The following is a 24,496-nucleotide window of genomic DNA, read 5'->3' on the forward strand; positions in this document are numbered from 1 at the left end:
GCTCACGGAGCTTTGGCTTGGCACGTGTGCTGGTCTTTTTTTTTTTTTTTTTTTTTAAGTGTGGCTCTCAGCTGCCGAGGCGGATGATGATGATGGCGGAGCTGGTTCAGGGACAGGCCTCGGTGGCTCAGCCCGGAACGAAAGATGACTTCGCAGACACGATACGCCGGGTCCGACAGGTAAAACGCTCTCCAGCGAACACAACTGTAGTGCTTTCGGACCACAAGCAGCGTGACTGCATGTGGAGCAGGGCAGGACTTTGGTCGGGGCACCCCGGACCCCCTACTACAAACACTCCTCATGCACCCAGCAAGCTAGCAAGCTAACGTTAAATAGCCGAGACAGCATAGCTGAGAAGACAGATTAGAGTTTACACGGGACAGGAGACGCGTTAACGAACAGTGTCAAAACTGTCCAAACCACACGGCAAGTCGTGTCTCACGATAAACACGAAGGCCTCCTTTTAAATGTCGAAGTTTGTGCAACTTTAGTAAGTTAAGCCGACACACTGCAACCTGTTGTCAAGTCACAGAAGTTGCAGTTAGCTTAGCTTGCTAACTTACTATCACAAGTTTGATACCCTGCAGCTTGACCCACAACGTGACTAAAGCTAACATGCAGCTTAGACATGAAGCCCGAACAACCGGGCTGTCTGACACGCTGTCAGAAAGTTAGCATGCTAGTTTTGAAGTCCCAAGTTAGCTAAAGTGTAACTTGCTGTTGCCCCATTTAAACAGGCACACTGAGAGCTCAATCACTAATCACATGCTGTACTAACGTGTTAATTCCCAAGTTCTCCATCTCTAGCTTAATAATTGGCGTTTACACGACACTCAAAGCGTATCTTTCACATAAAAAATACACCTGGGTAAGCTAGCCGAGCTCGTGCTAGCTAGCTAGCTAGCTCGCTAGCATGTGTGGCAGTGTGTGTCCTAACAGGCAGCGTTGGAGTAAGGCCATGTAATGTAACGTCATCTGTTCAAATAAGCCCCCCTTCACTCCTCCTGTTGAGCACACTTGGATTTTTCCATTGCTGCCTGGAAAATACCTGGAAAAAAATTAAATTAAAAATACAACCTGCATTTCACTGCTCCTCTAGTTTCAAACAGTGACCACAACATAGATGGTCACTGTAATAGGTTACCATTAAATTGGTCTAAAGTAGAAGTGTATGTAGGCTGTAATAGAAGATTGGTATACAAGTGAGTGTAGTAAATAGTGTGTAAATTGGACTTTAGTCACACAGCTACCAGTTGAGCTTTCCCCTGTGTAGATTATATCCCAGGTATGAACAGTGTGTCCCTGCATGTTTTAATCGCTGTATTTGTGTGATAACAAAGAATAAACACAAATATCTTGCACGGTATGAATACATTTTAAAACATAGTTTAATTTAGTCAAATTTTAAGTACACCCAGATAAATACATGACAAATCAAGCGCTTGTCGCAGTCCATAAATGTCCGTCATGATGCTTTTAAAGCCCGCCATAAACACCCTCCCTCCCTACCTCCACTTTGCGATATGTTCGCTCACACCTTCCACAGCAGGAAGAAGGTTTCACATTGGTCTCTTAGCAGTAACAATAAGTAGGACAAAAGGGATTTCATTGTGGCCAACACTAACGTTCATAATCAAAGATAAACATCAGAATGAATCACGTATTAACCCTCATAAAACTCCGTGTATGTTTAATGGTGGATTTGGGTGTTGGCGTGCGAGTGCCCATATGTACTTTATAGAAAAGGGAAGTAATCCCGTTGTTATGTGTGTTGTCATATGACATCGATGTGGCATAAGTCTGAGAGATGGGAAGTGGAAGCCTTGTTCTAATGCGTGTTTACACTTGGCGTTTGTGGTGTTGGTTCCCACAGAGGCAGCAGTTATTACAGTCACCTGCTTCTCTGTATGCAGAGAGCAGCCAGTGAAAGTGACTGACATTGAAATCTTGAAGCTGCACAAGCTGAAATGACTTGGAAAACATTGCATATGAAACGCTATTTTTTTTTTTTTTTTTTTTTTTTTTTAACAGCGCAAACAAAAGCAAAGCACATAATTGTGTAAAGGTCCATTAACTCATTAGACTAAATCACCAGATGTTGACCTCTGCAGCAGGCCTCCCATTTGCTAATCATCGTATTCATCCTCCTCCTGCTTGCCGCTTATGATCTGTGGTATTTTTTACAAATTGCCTCAGTGTCATTAAATGTTCCCGTCTTGATCATAAAAATGACTATCAACATTAACTCTCTGGAAATTGATAAAAACACCCATTCTTGTAAAATATAAAAACCTCATTGAGTGGAAGTTACGAGTGCTGCAGATCACTGGAACGGTTGTGCCACAGCACCCACTGGACGAGATGTTCTTGGACCCTAAATATAAACTATACATACTTTCGTTACCACGTGACCACATGTCACATGATTTCAGTTGCCTTATTTTTAGACAAATCACACATTTAAGTATATATTATAAGGCCTAAAGTAGCACAACTGATTGACTGCAGTTAATATTAAAGCTTCTTTTAAAATAAATATTCACTTAGTAAAGATTGCATTTAGAAAGTAAGCTGTTTTTGGAGGCCAGTCCAGTCCACAGTGGTGTTTACCCAGAGGCCTTGTGGACATTAAAAGGTTTCAACTATAGGATGGACAGCTTGTACCAAACAGTTTGGCACAAAATCCACCAGACTGCATGCTAACTGTAAATCTGAGACAACAGCTGCAGGATGCCTCTATACCAAATATGTTTGTGCACACACATGCACCTTTAACTATATGTGCTATACTCAGGTGAATTAACATCTGCCAAATTCATGCTTTCATAGAACTTTTAGGTGATTTGATCTTTTCGAGCTGGCAAGACTTTATTATAGTCGTTTTATAGTCGGTATAGTTATTTTTGACCCAAAACAACTATTATTTATTACGCCTTTCTACACTCAACCATTGAAAATGACGAATACAACTTACAATATCCGATATGCCAATTTTTCCCAACATTTAGATAAATACACATATTTTCTCCCACCTGCAGACAACATAAAGTCTCTTGTGTAGTCTCATTAAGATATAGTTATGCTGACTGTCTTGAAGGCACACTGGCAGAAGCAGACCCACATACACTTGTCAAAATAAGAAAACTAACCTTAGTCAAAAATCAGAAATGTTAATTTAGGCCACTGCTGATATTTAATTTAAAAGCCTTTTACCTGCCTTTTTAAAAACAGCTAAATCTCTTCTTCTTCACCCCCTTTTTCAAATTGGCAAATAAAACTGGGCAGACTTAAGTCGTTGTTTCGCAACACTTCTGCTTTCTTCATGCTAAAACAAAAAGCTGGCATTTTTAAGATTCATCCACTGATTGTTTAGAAAATCTTGTTTTTTGGGTGAGGGGGAAAAACACAGAGGCTTAGTGTGGACAGCAGGCAGAAATGGAAAGAAAATGATTTAGATATATCAAGTTTAATATGGACAAAGTGCTTTTCAGCAGTCAGTGCTCCTTCACACTGAGCTGTGTCTGGCAACACACCAATGACATGATAAATATTCATGATAAACTTAGTTTCATGCTGAAGAAGTAACCTACTGTACTGCTCACTAAACAAGCAATACATTAGTGTAAATGTAATATTTACGTTTCAGCAGCAGTTTGATCAACACTTAGCCTCTTTGGCTTGTAAGTGATAAAAAAAAATGTTACATGCCAAACAGAGCTTGGAAAGTAAACTGAATATTTCAATAAAAATACTGTCAAAACCATAACAACCTACACCCATACTCTCTATGGACACAGCTGATAAAACAGGCACGTGTTTGGAAAGATGCGTCTCAGGTATCTGCCAAAGCTCTAACATAATTACGCAAAGTTTAAGCATTTTCCTGAGTATTCATCTAAAATGCTCTTCAGGCAGTTTGACATATGTAGCTACAGCATTGTCGTGGAAAACATCACCCCCCCCTCCTCCACAGACACACACACCTGCTTCCTTTCCTGCCTCCTCATTTCCATCGCACCCCTCTCACTTCCACTGGTGGGCTCTGAAGTAGATAATCATCCCTGAAGGTGATGGAAGACTCTAATTGCCGTCACTATATTTTCATATCGCGAAAAAAAAATTCCAGTCAGGCACAGATGTCAATTTAGTGTAATTTTCTGAAATGCTATACTTTTTGTATGAAAGGAGAGGTGGCGGCTTAGCAAGGAGTGGAAAATGCTGTTGGCGCTCTCATGCAATGTAACTGAAGATTTAAACGTCCATCACTGCAGAGCACGAGCATCTACTTTAGGTCGTAGTAGACGTAGATTGGTTTTTAGCTAAGCTGTAATGCAAATAAGTGCACTCTTCTTGAAGTTGTATGCTGGCGTTGGACAGCTTCCATCACTACAGGAGAAAAATGTAGAGAAATGTATGTCTGGGGTGGCCAGAAATGTACTGAGAATGTTCCTTAGGCCGGTCACGTATTGACTTTGATCCACAAAAGTAAACACTGACTATCCTCTTTTAAGACTGGGCTAAAAACTAATGACACCCACCAACATATGGCTTTTGTCTTAAGTGGGAAAGGTAACAATTGTTGGCATTTATTTATCATTAATGATAGAAACATGACTCAGGTGGACATGCAATTTTTGGTTACAGTTGGACAAACCTTTTCCAAAATGACATAATTCAACTGAAACTTTCATTTGAAATTTCATAGTTATTTATCACCCCAAGCACTGTTTTCTACACTTTATTCTTTAAAACAAAAATGTTTTTAATTGTCTATCGGAAACATACATGCACTATTTTATTTATCGTAGGTAGAGTTCTCGTACAGTAGACGTTAGTTAAAAGCACACAGTAAGGTGTTAAAATAAGTATCGTACCAAACCCAGTTCCTGTCAGACTAGTATGTGAAAAATATTCAGAAACTTTAAAAAAAAAAACAGAAAAACATACAGTGTGGTGCAGTTGAATATAATACTAACACTTACTACAGCTTGTAAGATGACCATAAAATTGAAACGGCGCCTCAAAATCAATCCATCCATTTTTTAAACCCTTCAATGGGGCAGTTAAAATGGTGTTAAAATGGTGTTTGACACAATTCTGATGGTGAATGCGTGCTTTGGGTTGGCCCTTTATCTTTTTCCGTTGTATCTCCTTTGCACATCAACCTACCTCCTACGGCTTCTACAAACAGAATCAGCAGCCAACACCTCAGGCTTGAATAAGGAGCTGGAAATGTGTGTTTTTGTAACGACTTTAGGTATCTGTCATGCCTGCAAATCCAGTCTGTTGAGACGTTGCGTGAGGATCTGTGTCATTTGTCAGCGAAGGCATACAAAAGGTTAGTCAGTGAAAGCTGGCACACGACGGATTTTTCAAGGAAGGCACCACCATCAGTAGTCTCTGCTGCTGTGATAATCGTACAAAGTGCAGGTTTCAGCTGCTGTCAGAAAGATAACAATCTCCACAACAGATGCTTTGTCAAGGCCCAACTTCACAGCAAACTTGATGCTTTTAAGTAAACAAGAAGAAAAGCGAATGTGTCACATTTATCCTGAAGGGTTGTCTCGGAAAGGAAATGTATGTTCAAAGAAAGTATCATCACAAATCAACTTCTCACCTAGCATTCCATCTGTCTCACTGTTTTGTGTCTCCAGATGGCAGCCAAGATGGGAGGAGACCAGATGCCCAACATGAACAGTTCCTCTCCGGTCTTGGACCCCTCTCTCTATGGCTTTGGAGGCCAAAAACGTTCACTAGACAACGGAGGTAAGCCTTCAGTTATAAACACATACTGAAAATACCACGGGTCTGCAGACTGTTGTGTATTTATTCGTATATATTCACAGCCACTCTTTGTGATGCTTTTATCCTGCCGAACATGAGGACACCTTCATAGAAATCCTGCTACATAACAGCATAAATGTGTTTATCCCCTCACTATAGAAAAGGAGATGCTCTAAGTGGCCGTCCTCTGCCTGATCAAGCTGCGTGTTTGTCTGCTTTTATGTCAAGTTTTGCTTCAACCATCTTTTAGAGTTTGAATAGCTATTTCGTTTCACTTCATTATGCAATCTAACAAGTTGCCTTTTCAGGTAGGGAAAGGTTGTTATTTTGCCCTCACCCATCTGTAGCAAATTATATAGATGTAATTTTCAGTGGAGACCAAAGCTGCTGCACTGGTTGCCCGGGGCAGTTGGCTTTGAAAGGTTTTTATGCCAATAAAAGAAATACACCATTTTCAAAATAGTTTTTGCAACTCAACCCGATGATCTCAGCCGCACTAAAGCTTGATTTATGCTTCTGCGTCGCGGCGACGGCGTAGCTACGTCGTCGACGCAGACTCCTACGCAGACCCTGCGCCGTAGCCTGACGTGCGCCTCCAAAAAATCCTGACTACGCGTCACGTCGACGCGTCGAGACGCGAACGGCAAGGACTGGGATTGGTCCGCTCAGACCGTCATTCCGCCAGTTGCTTTTCCGGTCAACAGTATAACAACACCGCCAGTTACTTCTGCTGCTTGCATGCTTGTCTCCTATTGCTTGTGAACTCCATGCTTTGTGAGATCCCAGCAGGGCAGGAGGAGTATTGGTGTTGTGTAGCATGTAGCTTGTAGCCCCACACTGTGACCAGAATGCTACACAGCATATCCGCTCTGACCGCAACTGCAGTGCAAGAGAGCAAGAACCCCCCCCCCCCCCCCCCCCGGCTTGGCGGTGAATTGAACGCGTTCCCTCGACGCAGAACTTCGAATGCTCAATGACGGCGTAGGGTCGACGACGTAGCTCCGCCGTCGCCGCGACGCAGAAGCATAAACTAGGCTTAAGACGACATTGCTGTTCTTACTCTGTCCTACAAAGTTATAAGTGGTTGTTTTTCCAATCAGGGAAACGGTCCGCGTTGCAATCAATCATCTAATGTATTGATCTTGTCATACAAGATCATAGTGGCTTTAGGTACAGAATACAGTCGGTAAAATCAGTGAAATGCACATAAATATTATAAACCATCCTAATGTTACGATAATAAGGTTTAGAAAGAGAGTGGGAAAGTTTTCCAAACAATCGATCTCCCTCCATATAATAACAAAAATGTGACGCATGTGAACCGAAGCCAACAACTTAAGGCGTATTTGATGACCTGAGAATGAGACTCAGAAAATCAACAGGTTTTCTCCAGAAGTGCTCAAAAGGTTTTGTGTCGCTGCGTTCATTTTTCACAGCTGTAGGTGAGCGAAGTGTGGAGGAGGCTTGTTGTTAATGATGCAGCCTATCAAAACGTTTGAAATCCACAGTAGCCAGGGGCACTAACAAGCTTTTTCCTAACAACATAAGTAAGCCTACATTAAACATGAGGTCAGGAGGAGGGATGTCATATCACATCTGCATGTGTTTCTTTGCAGAGCTGCGATTGTCAGTAGATGGGAGGTGTAGAGCAATGGGAGATTGCCTACTAGTTGATTTGATTGTGGATGGCATCCTTCACTCAAATCAAAAATGCTAAAATGGGTCGCTAAATATACCTGGTTGGCCTGTCAAGTCCCTAGTCTATGTTTGGGGAAATGCTGTACTACTAGTGGTCAACAGCTCTAGAAAGCATCTTTTCAAGCTTAACATGGCTTTAGGGAGGTATAATAAACCAGACCAAACAGGAAATATGCCTAAAAGTTTACCTATTGCTTACCAACTGCTCTATTTCTCCACTTGTTTGCCACTTCTCCACTTGTTTGCCACTTGTGAAGCTTTCTGAGTTTATTAAAACTTTTATGATTGTGTGTAGTTGTTGCAAAACTGGCCACAGGACACCACTGAGCCATGGTTTTGTGTTTGTATTGTGTATCAAGTTTCTGACACTGCAGTGTAGTGACAAAAGTGTCACTCTATCTCGCTGTGCCTTGCACACATAACAAAGATTTGATCCGTTTCATAGCCATGAAGTGGAAACACAAGTCATTTATCCCGTCCTCCCCTTATCTTGTCACAGTTGTTTGTATGATAGTTCAACTCTGAATGCTTCAATAGGTAAATTGTATGCAATTCTGGTTTAGGATTGTTTGACGCGCTGTTATTGTTTGCAACAATTTGTCCTCAGTGTTTCTCCGTCAAGGTTGTTCCACTGTGTGGAGGAAATAACAGAAGTGGTATCCGTGCAGCACTGCCGTAAGGGCTCTGCATTTAATCATCAAATGTACAAGTATACAAATGGACTCAAGGCGTTCGCATCTTATCTTGCAGTCGTGTCCTTGTATGAATTCACCTCCTGTTTTATATTCATAGCTGTTCCATTCTCAAGCGTTAACCCCGGTGCATTTCCAGAAGAAGTGAAATCGGAGCAAACAACCATAAAATTGATTGAAGCTGCTAGATATCAACTCAGGTGTTCACGTCCATGGCAGCACATCCTCCACTGACCCTGCAGGACCCTTGCTCGGTGCTACCTGTCAAAATTCAATTCATGACCAGCAGCCACTGACCCGGCTGCTGCCTCCCTCTTTCTGAACGGCTCTGATTGAAACACTCACTCAAACACTCACAGACCTGATTACCATGCTGGTGAAAGTCCCCCGCTGTGGGTCAGACACCAACACGAACGATTGGCAGGACCATATCCATCTGCTCCCCCTCCAGCCCTGACTCACTCTTTTTCATTTTGCTGCTTCGTCAGCTTTCATTTTAGTAGATATCTATTTTTAATCATGATCTTTGATTATTTCTCATGTGTTAATTGGTTTGCTCTCCTCTCCCTTCTCTCAGTAGGGAACCACCTCGGCGCAATGGTACATCAAAGGTGAGCCAAGCATAAACGCATCTCTGCTGCTCTTTTATTGCAATGTGGATGCATGCCTAGTATTTAGTCTGTGCCCTAGTTAAGTAGTTCTGAGCTCAATTATTCTTATTTTCTCTAACAGCCCTATTTTGCCTAATTTTCAAAGACAGATATTCTTTCTCCATGCAACCAAAGTAGTTATCTGATATAATTGCTGTATGTTTTGACTGTTGGAGAATTTGGCAACATGATTTCTTAAAATAAAGCTACAATTGATTTTCATTTGCCGACTAGCTTCTTAATCCATCACCTAATTGTCAGATCTGTGAGATCTCAGAGAAAATGTAGGTTATAGTTTCACCGTTGACATTTCAAATCACTTACTTTGTCCAACCAAAAGTCCTAAACAAGCTCGAACAAGCAAAAGTTACAAAAATAATGAATGTTTTAATCAGCATTGTTTCTAAATAATTTTCTCTTTCATAACTCATAATTTCAAGAGCTGAAACATAAGTTGGTTTATTGATACATCGATCAACAGAAAATTAATCAGCAAAAATGTTGATAATCTGTTCTGACAAATGTGAATATTTGCCATTTTTCTTTTTTTTTGTCTTTTGTGATCGTGAACCGAATATGTTTTGGATGTTAGTCAGACAAAAGAAGCAATCTGACTCGAGCGTTGTGTGGGGAAATTTCCAATATAGTTCTGAAATATTATAATGAAATAATGATTATAATCAGTCGTTGCGGACCTCTTTTAGTTCTTCTCTTTTTATAAGTTGGTGGAAAGAATGCAATGTAGTTATAGAAATCTCGAAGTTGTTATTGATCATGAACCTAATCTCACTCAGGGCTCTTGCGACAGAAGACTTCAAAGTGCCTGATAAGATGGTGGGATTCAGTAAGTAGCCCTTCAGTTCATTATAGTCAGTACTTGTGTTTGACATGTAATCATCAGTATTGACATTTAACTCAGTTTTGGGTCACTGCTTGGGGCCTCTGTCTAAATTCAAAAAGGCTTAAAGCTGGTCTTTTCTCCCCCTCTTCTGTAGTCATTGGAAAAGGAGGAGAGCAGATCTCAAGAATTCAACTGGAATCAGGTTGTAAGATCCAGATTGCTTCAGGTAAGTTTTGACTGAACACATTAGTGTGATTTTACAAACATCTGTTGCCTCTTCACACAAATGTTTTAATGATTTTTTAAAAAAAGATTACAGTTTTTCTCTTAATCTGCAGTAGTGAAAACTATCATAATGACTCAGACTTTTTACTCTTTCCTCTATCAAATGCCATATCTGACATTTCATAAAAAGATTTGACATACCAAATCTCAGGTCCGGGACAACTGCACAGATCTTACATTGACAATACTCACTCTCAGCCGATAAAATTTATTATTATTATTATTTTTTTATGCAAACGATATTAATCATTACCTTTTTGTTTTAAGAAAAGTAAAATAAGATGATTACAGTTTGATACTTTGACAGCGTTTTTCCTGCACTTCGATGTTTTGACCCCTGCGTTTGTTCTATGCAGATTTATGCATGTGCGGAGTTTGACACTAGATAGCTGATTTCACGTTATTCTTATCATCTTTTTAATCTGAGTTTAAGCACGATTTAGACACATCACAGCCAGTCATGCTAAAGTATGCAATTTACACAAGTGTGATGTGGAAACCTGAAATTTGTTGGAAATATGAAGCAATACTTGTTGTTTTTTCTGACACTTCAGAATAACATTTAATGAGAACTTTGCATGATGAGTTTTCTTTTAATTTAGTTTGTTTCTTTATAGTTGAAGCCTTTCACATAAATGTTATGTTTGTGTATTTTCCCCTTTTGATACTAACATCACTCATATTTTTAAGTTTGTGTAAATAAAACATAATATACTGTTGATAACTCATGTATGTGATGATGTGTAGTATCTTTAATGGTTGTGGTTGATTTGTTACAGACAGTGGAGGCATGTTGGACAGGCCCTGCACACTGACTGGGAGCCCAGAGAACATCGAGTAAGTCTCACCTCAAAAGTTTGACAGACAATGAAACTGCACAGAGCATTTGGAAAGTGTGCCTCATTGTTGTGACACAGAGGGCACGAACTCCAATCCCTTTTCACATCTCCTCTTAATCAGTCACTGAATCACCTGAACACCTCTTTCACATTCGACAAAGAGAAACGTTTTTCTCTTGAGTCTGTGGTGACTAATGCGTTTCTTGCTCGTCACTCCGCCCCCACAGGCAGGCCAAGAGGCTGCTGAGTGAGATTGTGGAGCAGTGTCGGTACGGCCCAGGCTTCCACAGCGACATGGACGGCAACAGCTCCATCCAACAGATCCTCATCCCTGCCAACAAAGTCGGCCTGGTCATCGGCAAAGGAGGAGAGACCATCAAACAGCTGCAGGTCTGGTAGTGGGCTGCACTGAACATATAGCAGTGACAGTAAAATTGTACCTATTACAGCCATACTTTTCCTAGCTGTTCAACATTTCACTTGCCATCATTGTATAGAATAGATAGTTGACATGCCACTAAACACAGCTCTGCTGTTGTGTCTGCCAAGGAACAGGTTTAAACGGTAAATTAAAAGTTAAGCTTTAAAATCCTAGTTCGTTTAACTGTACTTGAATAAACTAGGGAGAGAAATCGGTGGATCAGATCTTCTTTCTGTGTTGATGTTTGCAGGAGCAAGTATAGAAATATCCATTTTAATATTGATCTGTCAAAATCGATACATGTATGTATCTAAACGTTGATTGAATAAGTATCTGAGACATTGAAATAACGGGTACCTACTAAATTTGGCGCACAATATCACTAATCTTAATAAACTTGATCTTAATCTTAACCTTAATGCCCCATCTATGGGAAACCTCAAAACCTCAGTGCGAACATTTACCCCAACTCTAACCTGGTAACTAACTAGGAGGTTTGAAGCCAAACAAGCTGGTGGCTTTTAACTTTTCTTTTATGGAGATTTAGCCGTTTAATGCCAGGGCTCACTCCCATGTGCAAAACAAGTTCACCCCAACACTGTTTTGCAGGTGCACCTTCACCGCGTCCTGGGCTTTGCACCGCCCAAGACAAATGTGATCATAGCAGAATAATAATTGGTGCAGCCAGACCTCACCCAGAGATTGTTCTGGCTATGCAAGATTAGTTCTCTCCTAATCTAGCAAATTTGTCTAAGATGAACCGCATCCTCAAGCTGATAGACAAATACTGGTGCATTGTCAAAGCTGTGGCTGCTCTTTAAATAACAGGTATTTAAAATAGCTGATTAGAGTGTACCATAGTTTATAGTAGAGGTGCAGGAGACATGGGAGATGTCATAGTACTCCATTCAGTGTACCAATGGCCTCAAAAGTGGTGTAATTTTGAGCTTTACTTGACTTTAAACGGCTTTTTTCTAAAACTTAATGTGCTCAAATTATATTCCAATTGTCATGACACATTTTATTCGATAAACATTTCAGATTACTTGAAATATCATTTCACATCCTCCATAGATATTAACCCGCTGCTATAAGTGCCCAAGATCACACACAAAAAATAAAACCTGTTCTTTAGAGATGTGACAAAATGTCCACCTTTTCACAGTGAATAGTCCTTTGGGCCCCAGGAACCTGTTTGATGTGTGTTTTTGCGCTGGTCTGATTGTACCCCTGCAGGAGAGAACCGGAGTGCAGATGATAATGATTCAGGATGACCCCATGCCCACTGGAGCAGACAAGCCCCTGAGAATCACTGGGGATCCCCACAAAGTGCAGGTCGGTCTCAAAAGAGCTCAGTGTGTGCCGCTATCTTTCCAGTTTACACTCGATTTTACACATTTTATGCCTCCAGTCTTCAACTCAAACATTCGGAAACCTCTTTGTTCCTATTGAGAGAGTTTCAGCTGGACTTTTTTTATGATTCCCATGTAGTGTTCTTTGTTAAAATGTTGTTTTTTTGGACTTTGTGTGTTTTTTTTGCAGCAAGCCCGTGAACTTGTGGTGAAGCTCATCCGAGACAAGGACCAAGGAGAGTTCAGGGTTGGCAGAGCAGACTTTGGATCCAAAATGGGGGGAAGCAGTCTGGATGTAAGAGCTTTCCTCCTCATTTTTAAATTCTGCACAGCTAAGATGATGTGATTTTATTTATTCACATGAGAGAATTTTTTTTAATCTCTGAATTCTTCCCTGTCCCGATCGTCCAGGTGGTTGTACCAAGATTTGCTGTCGGCATCATCATTGGCAGGAACGGAGAGATGATCAAGAAGATCCAGAATGATGCAGGGGTCAGGATCCAGTTCAAACAAGGTAGAAAGATAAAACATGACCTGGTGTGTCTTTCCATTTCTGACAAGTTTCTGATGCCAGTGGGGATTGTTGTCAGTCAAGATGAAATTCAGGAAGCTGAAAGACTCGGTAGTCTCCTCCTTTTTACTAACACACATCCATGCTTGACTGCCTGGCTTTGGACTCATGAAGTATAAATTTGAATCTTTAGGAATCATTTCAAACGTACCTTTTTCCTAGAGTCAGTTAAATAAATATTTGAGTCTTTAGCGCATTTTCAGGAATAGTTTATACTGAAACAGACTTCTGGTCATCATCTTAGCATACAAAAAAAAGACAGATATTGCATCTTTGTGTTTGGAATAGGAACAAGTTTAATGTAAACTGAGGTGGGAAACTGAGTATTTGATGGCTGACAGAAAATGTAGAGCGACTGAGCTCCAGGCAGAGCTTCTCAATCATCAGAATTTAGGGAGTGATATTTATTCCAGTTGGACGTCCAAAAGTTCAGCATTTTTTCCTACTTAATCACCGCTTACTTGAGCTGTGAAATCCAAACCTGCAAAGGCTTTTGCTCCTTTTACCGATTGACTTGCATTCAAAGTAAAGTAAAATCGTATCCGGCATTGGAGCAGTTGAAGACCTTTTTTTTTGTGCCTTGATTTGTTGTCCAGATGATGGAGTAAGTCCTGACAGAGTTGCTCAGGTGATGGGCCAGCCCGACCACTGCCACCATGCGGTCCACCTCATCAATGAACTGGTTCAAACTGCTCAGGTGTGTGCTTCAGCTTTGTCTGTCCTGTCTACATCCAGCATAGCAGTGATAAGTACTGCCATGAAGCATGTATGTTAATACTTGAGACAGTAATGTAATCCAACATAAAAATGACTTTTTGCAGAATAAAACTGTCAACTTGTACGATTACAGTGTTTCAAAAATAGAAACAAATGAGAATAAAATGGCAGTTTAGGGAGCTGATGCCACCGTAAACTGTCATTTTTGTTTTTCCTTGACCTGTCAGGTAAACTGTGTCAAAATTCTCTCTAATACTGTTTTTTTTTTTTCCTCCTGGTTTCCTTCCTGTAGGAGCGAGATGGGTTTGGAGGTGTAATGGGACGTCGAGGCCGAGGTGACTGTAACATGGGAGGACCTGGAGGACTGCAGGAGGTCACATATGCAGTGCCTGCTGACAAGTGTGGACTAGTGATTGGCAAAGGTAAGGAACATGTTTCCATTAGGTTTGTACAGTTTGATTTAAACACCTGTTGATGCTGTAAGAACCACTATGACTATGTATTGTTGGGACTTTTTTTGTTACTATCGTGTATTTAAAAAGTGCTGAGAAGTGTGAGTGTGCCTGGTTTAATTGGTTTCTCGCTGTGAGGTTGTTTCTTGGAGAAATAAAACAGAGTTCATCAATTTGAACAGTCTTCGTAAGAGTATATCCAAAGCACCAGATTGCCTTTTCCCTTTTAATAACTGAATGCCATTTGGTGTTCTGCCTCTGCGTGAAACTGATGAGAAGAGGTGGGGGCAAGTGACCACCCTCCTATTCTCCCTCCAGGCCTCATGTATACAGCACAAGTGGCATTCATTGGCTTCACTAAGGGCTTAATGACGGGGATAATGCGTGTAATGTGACATTAATTGTTAAAGGTGCATAATAACAGCCCTCAATCATGTGGAAGGCTGCCTGGCATCTAATGAGGGTCTTTCAGCCCAATAGAGTGCAGCGAGGGAATGAATAGGAGGAATTAGCTTATTGGCTATTCATGCCCACTCTATTGCCAGCTATTTAAAAGTCATTGACCATTGCATTGGAAGGAGCTGTGAGTGTGTGTGTGTAGCATGTGTGTGTGCATGCTGCCTTGGTGTGTGTGTGTGTGCGTGCCGTGGTGGGCGGGGTCAGAGGGGGCCTCTTTACCTAAGATAAAAACATGGCAATAGAAATGTCAAGTGGCTTTTGTGCATGTAGTGGGGCGAGGGAAACAAATAAACCTGGGCGTTGCGTCCCCCTCTCTGTGCATTAGCATATGAAGTGGGCCAATATGGTGGAGATGGCGGTGGGTCTGGGTGCTGTCAGCCGTCCCTTAAAGGGTGCAGTGATTAATATCTTTACGATGCCATATGCAGCCCATTGCCCCTCTGTTTTGACCCCTACACACACACTCACACACACACAAAGCTTGATGAATCAAGCCACCCACCAACCTGCTCAGACTTTATTACAGCTGTGAATTTAGAGCAGGAGTCATAACAAGCATCCTGCTGCTTTACTCATGAATTTTGAGCTAAAAAATCTAAGCTCAAATGTCCACTTACAAGGTTTTCCAGGACTTTCAGTAGCATGTAGTTTTCTCAGTTTAAAGATTCTTTGAAAGCTCACGAAAATGCTACTAAGTAGAGATTTATTTGTCCAACTGCTGCTTTAAGAATGAACTTTCTGACTGCTGATTGTTAAAGTGGACTCTAATCTAACTTTAGCTTAACCTGGTTTGTCACATTTCAGTTTAACATATCTTATTTCGTTAAGGACCGTTAATTAGGGCTAAAAGTGACTAAATGATCTTGTAACATTTAATAGAAATGTAAAGAAGAATGAACTGCAAGTTTATTTCATGTTTTCCACAATGTAGAGCCCAGGTTTATTTCAATATTATTTATAATTTTTACCTGGAATCATGTTCTGACTACGATATAGTTTTACAAAGTTGCCAAATTAATATAAATTGTAGTCTGAAAGTAACAAAGACTTGGTGAGGTTTTTGTTTTCCAGAGATAAACTAAGATTTTATGGGCATGGACATTTTCCTGCTGATTTATTCATGATATATACTTTGCAGCTGTGGCTCAGCAGATCTAGTCGATGATGAGACTGAACACCGAACTGTTCCTGATGGTCAGGCCAGCACCTTGCATGGTAGCTCTCTACAGTCGGTGTTTGTGAGAGTGAAAGGCAAATTGTAAAACCCTTTTGATAAAGGTGCTGCATCAAGTTCTGTTAGTATACTTGGATAGTCTTAGCTATATATAACAGAAACCAGGACAACAGCATAGTGATTCTTCTTGATTGTTTTGTATCCACGTTATTCGTAACCCCGTGGTGGCTTATGTGAATTATGGCCGCAACTTCCTGCCTGTCCAGTCACTGTTTTCCATATAACAGGGCGCTAATCCTTGTTCTTAGATCGGTTGGTGTGAGGTATGATTAATTCATGAAGATTTAGGTTAGCAACTAACACTATTACTGCTCACTTCTGAAAGCCTTGGAAGTGCTGCTGGTGCTTCAGCTATTATGAGGACCTTGTTGCTTATGCTAGGTCCATAAAGCACTCGAAGTATCGCCCATAACAGTTCCCCAATGACCTCCCAAGGAAACTCGTTGATCTAAAATGTCGGAAACTTCTGAATGTTTGCAATTTATCTATCACAATGTGGCATCGTAAAATGTCTTTGTTTTGTGTCAAAAGTCCCAAAATACTCAGTTAACTACACGTTAGGTTGATTGCAGACTTTAAATGTCCAAAAGGTGTGACTGGTTGTCTTTCTGCGTCTCTGCTCTGTGAGTGATTGGCAACTACGTTAGCTTGGATCAGCTCTCCTGACCCTCTGTAAAGATAAACGAGTATAATGAATGGATGGATGAATGGACAATTTGGTTATACAATAATCGGCTAATCAGCTCATCAAATAAATAAAAACACTCTGTCTAGTTGAAGAAAGAGAATTAAGAGTTTATTAAAAAAAAGTTAATCAAAACAAAATGTATATCTAAAACAGGATTTTCCTGTTTTTATAAAATACTCTTCGACATATTGATTTCTTCCGCACTGTTCACCCCTAGTTTGATCCAAAGCTGCTGTTGTATTAGAAATTTCCTTATTACACATTCTGTTGATGTTATTTTCCCTCGAGGCCTGAGAGTTTTCTCCCCACCAGCAGCTAACCAGTCCCTTGGCTTCGCCTTGAATGCTGTCACCAGTTGCACTTTTGTATCCCCTCCTTTTCTCCAGCTCACTAAACCAGTCTCATTAATAAGGCCCGTATTATCTGTCCTCACTACAGCCCAGTCCATGAAATGAATAGTCAGGGTCTTCATTGCTCTCTGCTGTCTGACTAGAAGAGCTCATAATGGCTTCATTAAGGCAGAAGTTTCATTTGGTTGACAATGGGTTAATGGCCCATGTGCAGTCTGTTGGCAGCATGGAATAGGCTACGGGAGGGGAGAGGTTTTTGATGAGCGTTTTCATTCGGAGGTCAGCCAGGGTCATCAGAGTGTCAGCCACAAGTGAACAAATGTGTAATTGATGTTGGGACAGCCCTGGTGTCCCCCCGGGAAGCACCCTCAGCCTTTTTCGTTCAGATGGGCATTGTGGAGGGGGGAGGCGGCAGCTATATGCCCCCCGTTCCCCGTTCACTCCCTCCTCTCATCACAGAGGACAACACAGAGTCAAGAATGAAAAGGGTAAAAGAGACAAACGATATCCCAGTAGGAGGATACGCTTCAATTTTGGCCCTTTTCTCTTGCCAGCTATGTTTCATTTTCTCCCTGCTGGTGTAATTGCTCTCCCCACACGTCGGGAAGCTGGCATCTGATGCCGAGGAGGGGGAGGTGTGCAGGAGATGTCTCCTTTTGTTTCCTGATTTGCATGGATGTTACCACAGAATGGTAGATAAGTGGTGAGACACATGCCAGAGTCTTCATAATGCCTCAGTCACACTACATGACTTTCAAAGTCGTCAGATCGCTGTACTGTTCACACTACACAACTTTCTGTCTTGTTATAAGGAATCTTGACTATTCAGCGACAGCGGGTCACACATGACAAGATCCTTCACCAGGAGGAATTACAGGCGAGTGTGACCGGTGTCCAAACTAGTTTTGTCACACAAACGCATGAGTCACACAAGAAACAAGTGCACCAAGTTGTTTGTGTGCTGATTTGCAGCAAATTGAAACGAGGAAGGAAAAGAAAAGAATACAGTTGAGAGAGTTGGAGGAAAATGAATGTTTAAAAAATCCCATATAGCTGCCTGCTCGTATTGTGGGCCACAAAGATGACACGATTACAAATACTATGAAGCTTGAAGGTAGGCCAATGTGTTCTGATAGAAACTAAATTATTGTGCCCACTTTCTCATCATAAGGTAGCTTTATTGCACCACTTTAGGAAAGTGAATCGATGTGATTCTGCTGGGAAGAGATGGGATATAAGACGGTTGTATGATTACAGACTTGGTCCAGCTAGGTTTAGAAATACTGTGCAGTAACAGTATAACATATCTATTACATTTAGGTTTAATCACATTGAATGATGGAGTTCGGCAGATGTGAAGCTTCTGTTTGCTTAAATTTCAGCTGCTTTCAGGCACAGGTGTTTGGGTCAGGTTGTGCTAGAAAAGCAGTAGTTCATATGTCATGTTGTCTGACCACGGTGGAAATCAAAAGCTTTAGTAGTTCTGAAAGGGCATAGTTAAAGACGCAGTGGAAAGCTGGCTGTCAGAGAGGGAGCAGACACAATATAATTTAAAAGATGGGGATAGCAGCACTCATTTTCAGGTGGTCTTACCTTAATGGCATTAGTGTTAACTTGTCTGTACATATGTGTAGAGAGAAGAAATTGTGTGTGGAATGAAAACAAGAGAGCTTGAGACAGGAAACCCTTCTTACTTTGTCACTTCTACAGTGATTGTCACATTATTGGTTTAGAAAAGTTCGAAAATTCTGACATCAGAACGGTTTGAGAGGGTTTCAAATGCTGTTCATCATCTTCAATGTCTAGTGGATCAATCGATCAACAGAAAACAAATTGAAAACTATTTTGATAATTGTCAAATCATTGAAACTATTATTCATGAACTATTTCCAATATATTTAACCAATTGTCTTTGTGTTTTTGGACGGTTGGTCAGAGACTAGACAAGACGTTTGAAAACATCCCCTTTCCCCTGATAATTGTATTCTGACATTTTGTAGACCAAACCTTTAGTCAAGAAAATACTCAGCCCATTAATGAAAAGCACAAATTATTGTTAGTTGCCACCTTAGTTAAATATTCCCTTTTTCCTTGATGCTTTACCAGGTGGAGAAACCATCAAGAACATCAAAGAGCAGTCTCGTGCCCACGTGGAGCTCCAGAGAAACCCACCGCCCAACACCGACCCCAACGTGCGCATCTTCTCCATCCGAGGCACCCCTCAGCAGTTGGAAAAGGCTCGCCAGCTGATCGATGAGAGAATTGGGGTAGGTGGTCTGGCTCTAGCTATTGTCTGGCCTGATATTCATGAGCGAACATGTCAATGCGGAGAGCTGCTGGGGTGAGCTGGGCTGCTGTGGTGCTGGTGGCCAGCAGGATGTCACCAGAGGTTAAACATGAAGAATCCATCAAATGGACTTAATGGAGTGCATCAGCGGCCAGCCCTGCCCTCTGACCTTGCCTGTTGGCTCCCTTTAAACACAAGTGTGGTCTCTCACTCGCCTCCTCTTCCCTTTTCTCTGCTCCAGGGCCCAGGAATGGGAAGCAACAGCAGCTTCGGTATGAATCCCTACAACCAAGGACCAACCACTCCTCCTCAACAGTAAGGATCAATTTCTCACCTTAACATGACACATTTTGACATCATTTCACTCATTACTGGTCAGATGTCTGCAACACGGTAAGAAATTGCTTGTCAGGTTGATTACTAACATTATATTTTCTGTTAAATTTGTATAAGTGGGCCTCAAACGTTCATGCCTGGAGGATGGGGAACAACTTTTCAAATATGGCAGCCTCAAGGTCAACAGGAGCACAGTAAGTAAACCAAAAACTATCTAATCCTTCCCCAGCTAGATGAACGTGGTCAGTGCCTGACTCAATGAGAGAACAAAAGAATATATGAAGGTTTCACCTCTGAATTCTTTTTGTCGCCCATAAATTTGACTCTGAATCGGTGATAAAACTCGCCTGGTTGTGCTTTCAAAGTCCTCAACGGGCTGGAATGAGATGGTTATGTTCCCTGTGGCTAACCACCCCTTTCCTGTACCGACACATTTTAAATATGCTGTCGATGGTAATCATTAGGAAACAGAATTGCAGATGAGAGCAGAAGGTGAAAAGGGGGAGGAAAAAAAGGGAAGCCCACGCTCAGTAACTCTGGTGGTGTTATCTGTGTCTGGTTTCAGGTCACAATGGATCCCAGACGGGCCAGATGGACTGGGAGCAGTATTATAAAAAAGTTGGCAAGTGTCACTCAGAGAGAAAAGGATATTTTGTTTGAAAAGAAAACGAGTCAACGCCCACTTCTTCTTAGCCTGATGAAAACATGCATTGGAAAGATTATGAGAATAAGTCTTGCTTGTAACTTAAGTCCAAAGCCCTCGTCATTAAGATTGGAAAAGCTGTATTTAAGATTTGTAATCCAAAGGAACAAAGTTGAAAACCTTTTAGAAAGAAATCTTCTGATAGTAGCTGTGTAAAGTTGTTCTGTTTGTTTACAGGTCAGCAAAACCAAGCCCAGAGCACTGCTCCTGAATACAACAAAGCTTGGGGTGAGTACTTGTCGACACATCACAACACCGATTAATCGAGGCGTTTGAGGTCAAACCTGCAAATTTGACTTGACTTAATTTTCTCCCGTACTGTTGTTTTTTTCATCTTCAGGCCAGACAGCTGGTCCTGCATCTCAGCAGACCTCCAATCCTGACTACAACGCCTGGGTTGACTTCTACAGACAGCCGATGGCCTACTTCAACCAGGGCGCACAGCAGACACAAGCCCCGGGCCTTCAGGTGAGAAACATCTCCATCAACAGTATCTATCAGGATAAGGCTGCTGTTTTTTTTCTCAAAAAATATTTTTCTTATCATCAACAAATCTTATAAAAACAACAATGTGTTTGTCAATGTCTGAACTGAAGGCGTAAATCTGTCTCAACATGTCAAAAATACATAGTTTTAATAGAAAACATGCTCAGTTACCTCCTATAACAGCTTGAAACTGTAATAATTAGCAAATGTTAAACGGGAGTGGAGCTGAAATTAATTTGCAGCTACTTAACTTATTTTTTAGTCCTTTTAAAGCAAACATGCCAAACATTTACTAGTTCAAGTTTCTAAAATATGAGGATTTGTTGCTTTTCTTTGTCTCATATGACAGGAAATTGATGATATTTGGGTTTTGGATTGTTGGTTAGGCAAATAAGAATGTGACCTTCAGCAAATTTACATACAGTCTGACCTTTTTTGTTGAGAAAACAATAGAAGAATCAGAAGATTACTGGTTATTGAAAGTAACGGTTAGTTGCAGCCCTAAATGGTGCATCTGTTGGGGACTATTTTCAGCCGTGTACGAGTACACTTTTGGCTTTGTATTTTTGTAACTCCCCCATGGAGCTTGCTACCATCAGTCAGGTTCAAGTTACTTCATTTGTACCCTTAAGTAGATTTGGTTTGCAGTAGAAGATGAGGCATCTTTCTTACAAGTACAAACAACACTGACAATATAAAAAACATTTTAAAACTTGATAAAAGTTCTCAAGGCTCCACTAATCAGGACTAAAGAGAGGATAAAAACAATTAACACCTAAAATATGTAACCACTTAAATAGATAATTAAGGCAAAATTACAGTTAAAAACTAAATGAATACACACATCTATGCAAATGTTGCGACAACGTATTAATCTGAGAGATGGCTACAGGAACAAAAATGTTTTTATAATGCTTAAGTATAGAGTAGAGCCCAGCCAATACATCTGTAAGGCGGTATTGGTCTGCCACAGAGTTATCTATGTTGTCCAATATGAGCCGATTTGATTGTTGGTAGGTTATAATTATTACATCTCAAATTAATTTTGCTGTGGCAGTAATAACTTCGTTAAACTGTAAAATATCCTGTCTTCCATGATGTTAGTATCACTTTCACAAGTGTTTGATAACCATGTTTGCAAAAAATACTTTGTGTATATAAGAATATCGACCAAGCTACGGCTATTTTCCAAACTATCTTTTAATGTTAAACACCACTGATCAGCTGTGATGTGTGTAATTAATAGTAGAACTGATTAACGAACTGGTTTTGTTCTACAGGATCATTAGAGGACGCCCAGGTGAAAGACTTGAATCACTGCGAGGATGAAAACAACCCTTTTTTAAACAGAGGGGGTTTTAGATTTGCAACGCCTTGAAGACTTTTTTTCTTAGTGAGAAACACTAGCTGTAGAATGACTTATATGATAAAGTAATATTTCTAAAAATCAGGAACATTTATTTGTTACTAAATGCTTGTGTACACTGTTATTTTGGATAGACGGTATCTGGGATCCCTTTTTGGACTTGAGAGAGCTGTTTTCGTTTTTTTTTTTCTATATTTTTCCTGTCTTTGACTCAGATTGTACCGCCAAAATGAACCCAAAAGTTGTAACATTTCAAACGGCAATATGATCTATTTTTTCTAGTTATGTTGAAATGAAACCATGGTTATTGTGCTTAGCAGTCTTGAATACCGTTTGTCATAATGTCATAAGATGTTTAAAAAGAGTGTGTTAAAATGTTTTCCTTTTACATAATTCAGTGAAATGAAACTGTGATGTTTTGTTACAGGAAATGTATTTTTGTTACAATGCTTAAAAATGAGGATTAATGTCAGCCAGTGGCAATAGTTCTAATTTAATTCCTGTTGTGCATTGTATGCTGTTTTTCATTGTCATTTTATTGTACTCTGGTTTAAAAACAAAAGGTGCAATATCTTATTTCACTTTTGAAACAAAGATGGGTTCTCTAATATTTTGACAGACTTTTAACTTGTAGTTTTAATGTTTTTTTCTTTTTTCAAATGAAAATGTCATGGATAATTTATTACCATTATCTGATATGATAGGATTTAGGGGGATGTTGCAAATAGCTTTTTTGCCTTTGCTACCTTGTAAAACTATGTATATATGCTCATATATTTGACTGTTAATTTAAAATATATATGTTTCATATATATATACTTATATAAAAAAAAATATTTTTGTTTTCCTGTGATCAGTGTTGCAGGAAAATTGTCCCTCTTTTCTGTTTTCTGTTTTCATACTGAAAATGTTCAAAGATTGTGAATGTGTGATTTGAAATTTGATGTTGCATCTTGTTATGAAGAAAAAAATAAGAAGTGGTAGATTTTTGTGTATGTTCTGTACCTGAGCTATTCAAGACTGCTAAGCCTCTGTACTTCTACCTGTGTAATAATTAATGTAGTATTTTTATGTTTTAAGTATTATGATCAAAAACTTGTCTTATTTGGTACCTCCCAGTTCACTAACGCCCCACTGAGCCCTGGCTGTGGACCCAGTGGGGCGTTGGACTCAGTCCAATGCTAATAACTTTTTAATTAATTTTTTATTTCTTTGTGTGATCTAATATAAATGGTATAAATGATGCATCATTATGGAAAAATGATTCTGGTATTAACGTCATTTCTTAATGAAAAGGGATATAATTTCAAAAATGTCTAATTATGGTGTTTGTTTTTTTTTCCTTTCTGTGTACAGTTAACCATGTATTAAAAACATCCAGACTACCTTTATTGTGTACTTGTTAAGCTGATTTTCTGTTTGATGACACGATTATAAACATGTGGATGTCTTTTGATGTATTCTGATACTAAGAAGCTCTATTGTGTATATTCTAACAGGTGATACGTGGAGAATATATAGGCCAACTGTGTGTTTTCATGTTTTATAAGCAGAAAATATATATTTTCTATAGTCCATTGCCAGTTCTCAAATTCAAATAAATTTTCCGCAAGCCCCTCTTGTGGTCGAGTTATACTATCGTTACACGTGACACTTAATGTTAACTGCAACACTTTTACACCGCTACACTTTCTAATACGTTAACTGTAGTTTTAACTTTCAAAGATGCATGTGTCTCGATACAAAGTCTTCATTTAGTGGGGAACGTTTTAGTCTAAATCTATCAACTGTGATTTCATGATTAAGAATAGTGTTTAATTTCTGGCATTTTTATGATGTGAAAGAAATTATTGTTAGTGACATTTTCTCATTTTTAATGCCCAGTGATTGTAACGACGTACATTTACCCAAGTACTGTACTTAAGGTTCTTCTACTCCATTTTCTGCTACATTATACTTCCACTCTGCTACATTTAGAAGCAAATATACTTTTTACTCCACTACATTTATTTGATAACATTAATTACTAGTTACTTCGCAGATTACATGCTGCATCAGAGCTAAAGTAGCATATTTTTAAATGATTTTATCAGCCATCAGAATAAAACGATTAAAAAAGCACAGATTCAGATAATGAGAAAAACACTGAATATCAAATATGATGACTGCAATTGTCCTATTGTACACGGTTAGGGCTGCAGCGATATACTGTCTTCAAGGTATACAGTGATACGAAAATGTAGAACAAAACAATATTGAAGACTATATCAGGCTACGTCTGCCAG

At 39.9% G+C, this 24,496-nt stretch overlaps 1 protein-coding gene across 3 annotated transcripts; it reads left to right on the forward strand.

Moving 5' to 3' along the window:
- Positions 1-52: 52 nt before the first annotated feature.
- On the forward strand, positions 53-23,596 carry fubp3 (far upstream element (FUSE) binding protein 3). 3 transcript variants are annotated; one of them, XM_084383435.1, is made up of 19 exons: positions 53-179; positions 5,655-5,766; positions 8,752-8,785; positions 9,619-9,668; positions 9,820-9,891; positions 10,730-10,787; positions 11,017-11,179; positions 12,447-12,545; positions 12,753-12,857; positions 12,974-13,076; positions 13,730-13,830; positions 14,143-14,272; positions 19,140-19,300; positions 19,562-19,635; positions 19,774-19,850; positions 20,222-20,278; positions 20,537-20,587; positions 20,700-20,827; positions 22,126-23,596. In XM_084383435.1, the coding sequence occupies exons 1-19, from the start codon at positions 84-86 to the stop codon at positions 22,132-22,134; spliced, it is 1,680 nt and encodes a 559-aa protein (XP_084239561.1). In that variant the 5' UTR covers positions 53-83; the 3' UTR covers positions 22,135-23,596. The 3 variants fall into 3 exon arrangements, with proteins under 3 accessions (XP_084239561.1, XP_084239562.1, XP_084239563.1); XM_084383436.1 differs by having other exon boundaries at positions 8,755-8,785; XM_084383437.1 differs by lacking the exon at positions 20,222-20,278.
- Positions 23,597-24,496: the final 900 nt, after the last annotated feature.

This window comes from Pagrus pagrus (assembly GCF_965226575.1).
Source record: "Pagrus pagrus genome assembly, chromosome: 19".
Taxonomy (NCBI): Eukaryota; Metazoa; Chordata; class Actinopteri; order Spariformes; family Sparidae; genus Pagrus; species Pagrus pagrus.

Bases quoted from the DNA above. Each gene is read 5' to 3' on its own strand.
- fubp3 (XM_084383435.1), top strand. From the start codon at position 84: ATGATGATGATGGCGGAGCTGGTTCAGGGACAGGCCTCGGTGGCTCAG. The intron at 11,180-12,446 runs GTCTGGTAGTGG...GTACCCCTGCAG, and splicing joins AGACCATCAAACAGCTGCAG to GAGAGAACCGGAGTGCAGAT. The intron at 20,588-20,699 runs GTGAGTACTTGT...TTTCATCTTCAG, and splicing joins TGAATACAACAAAGCTTGGG to GCCAGACAGCTGGTCCTGCA.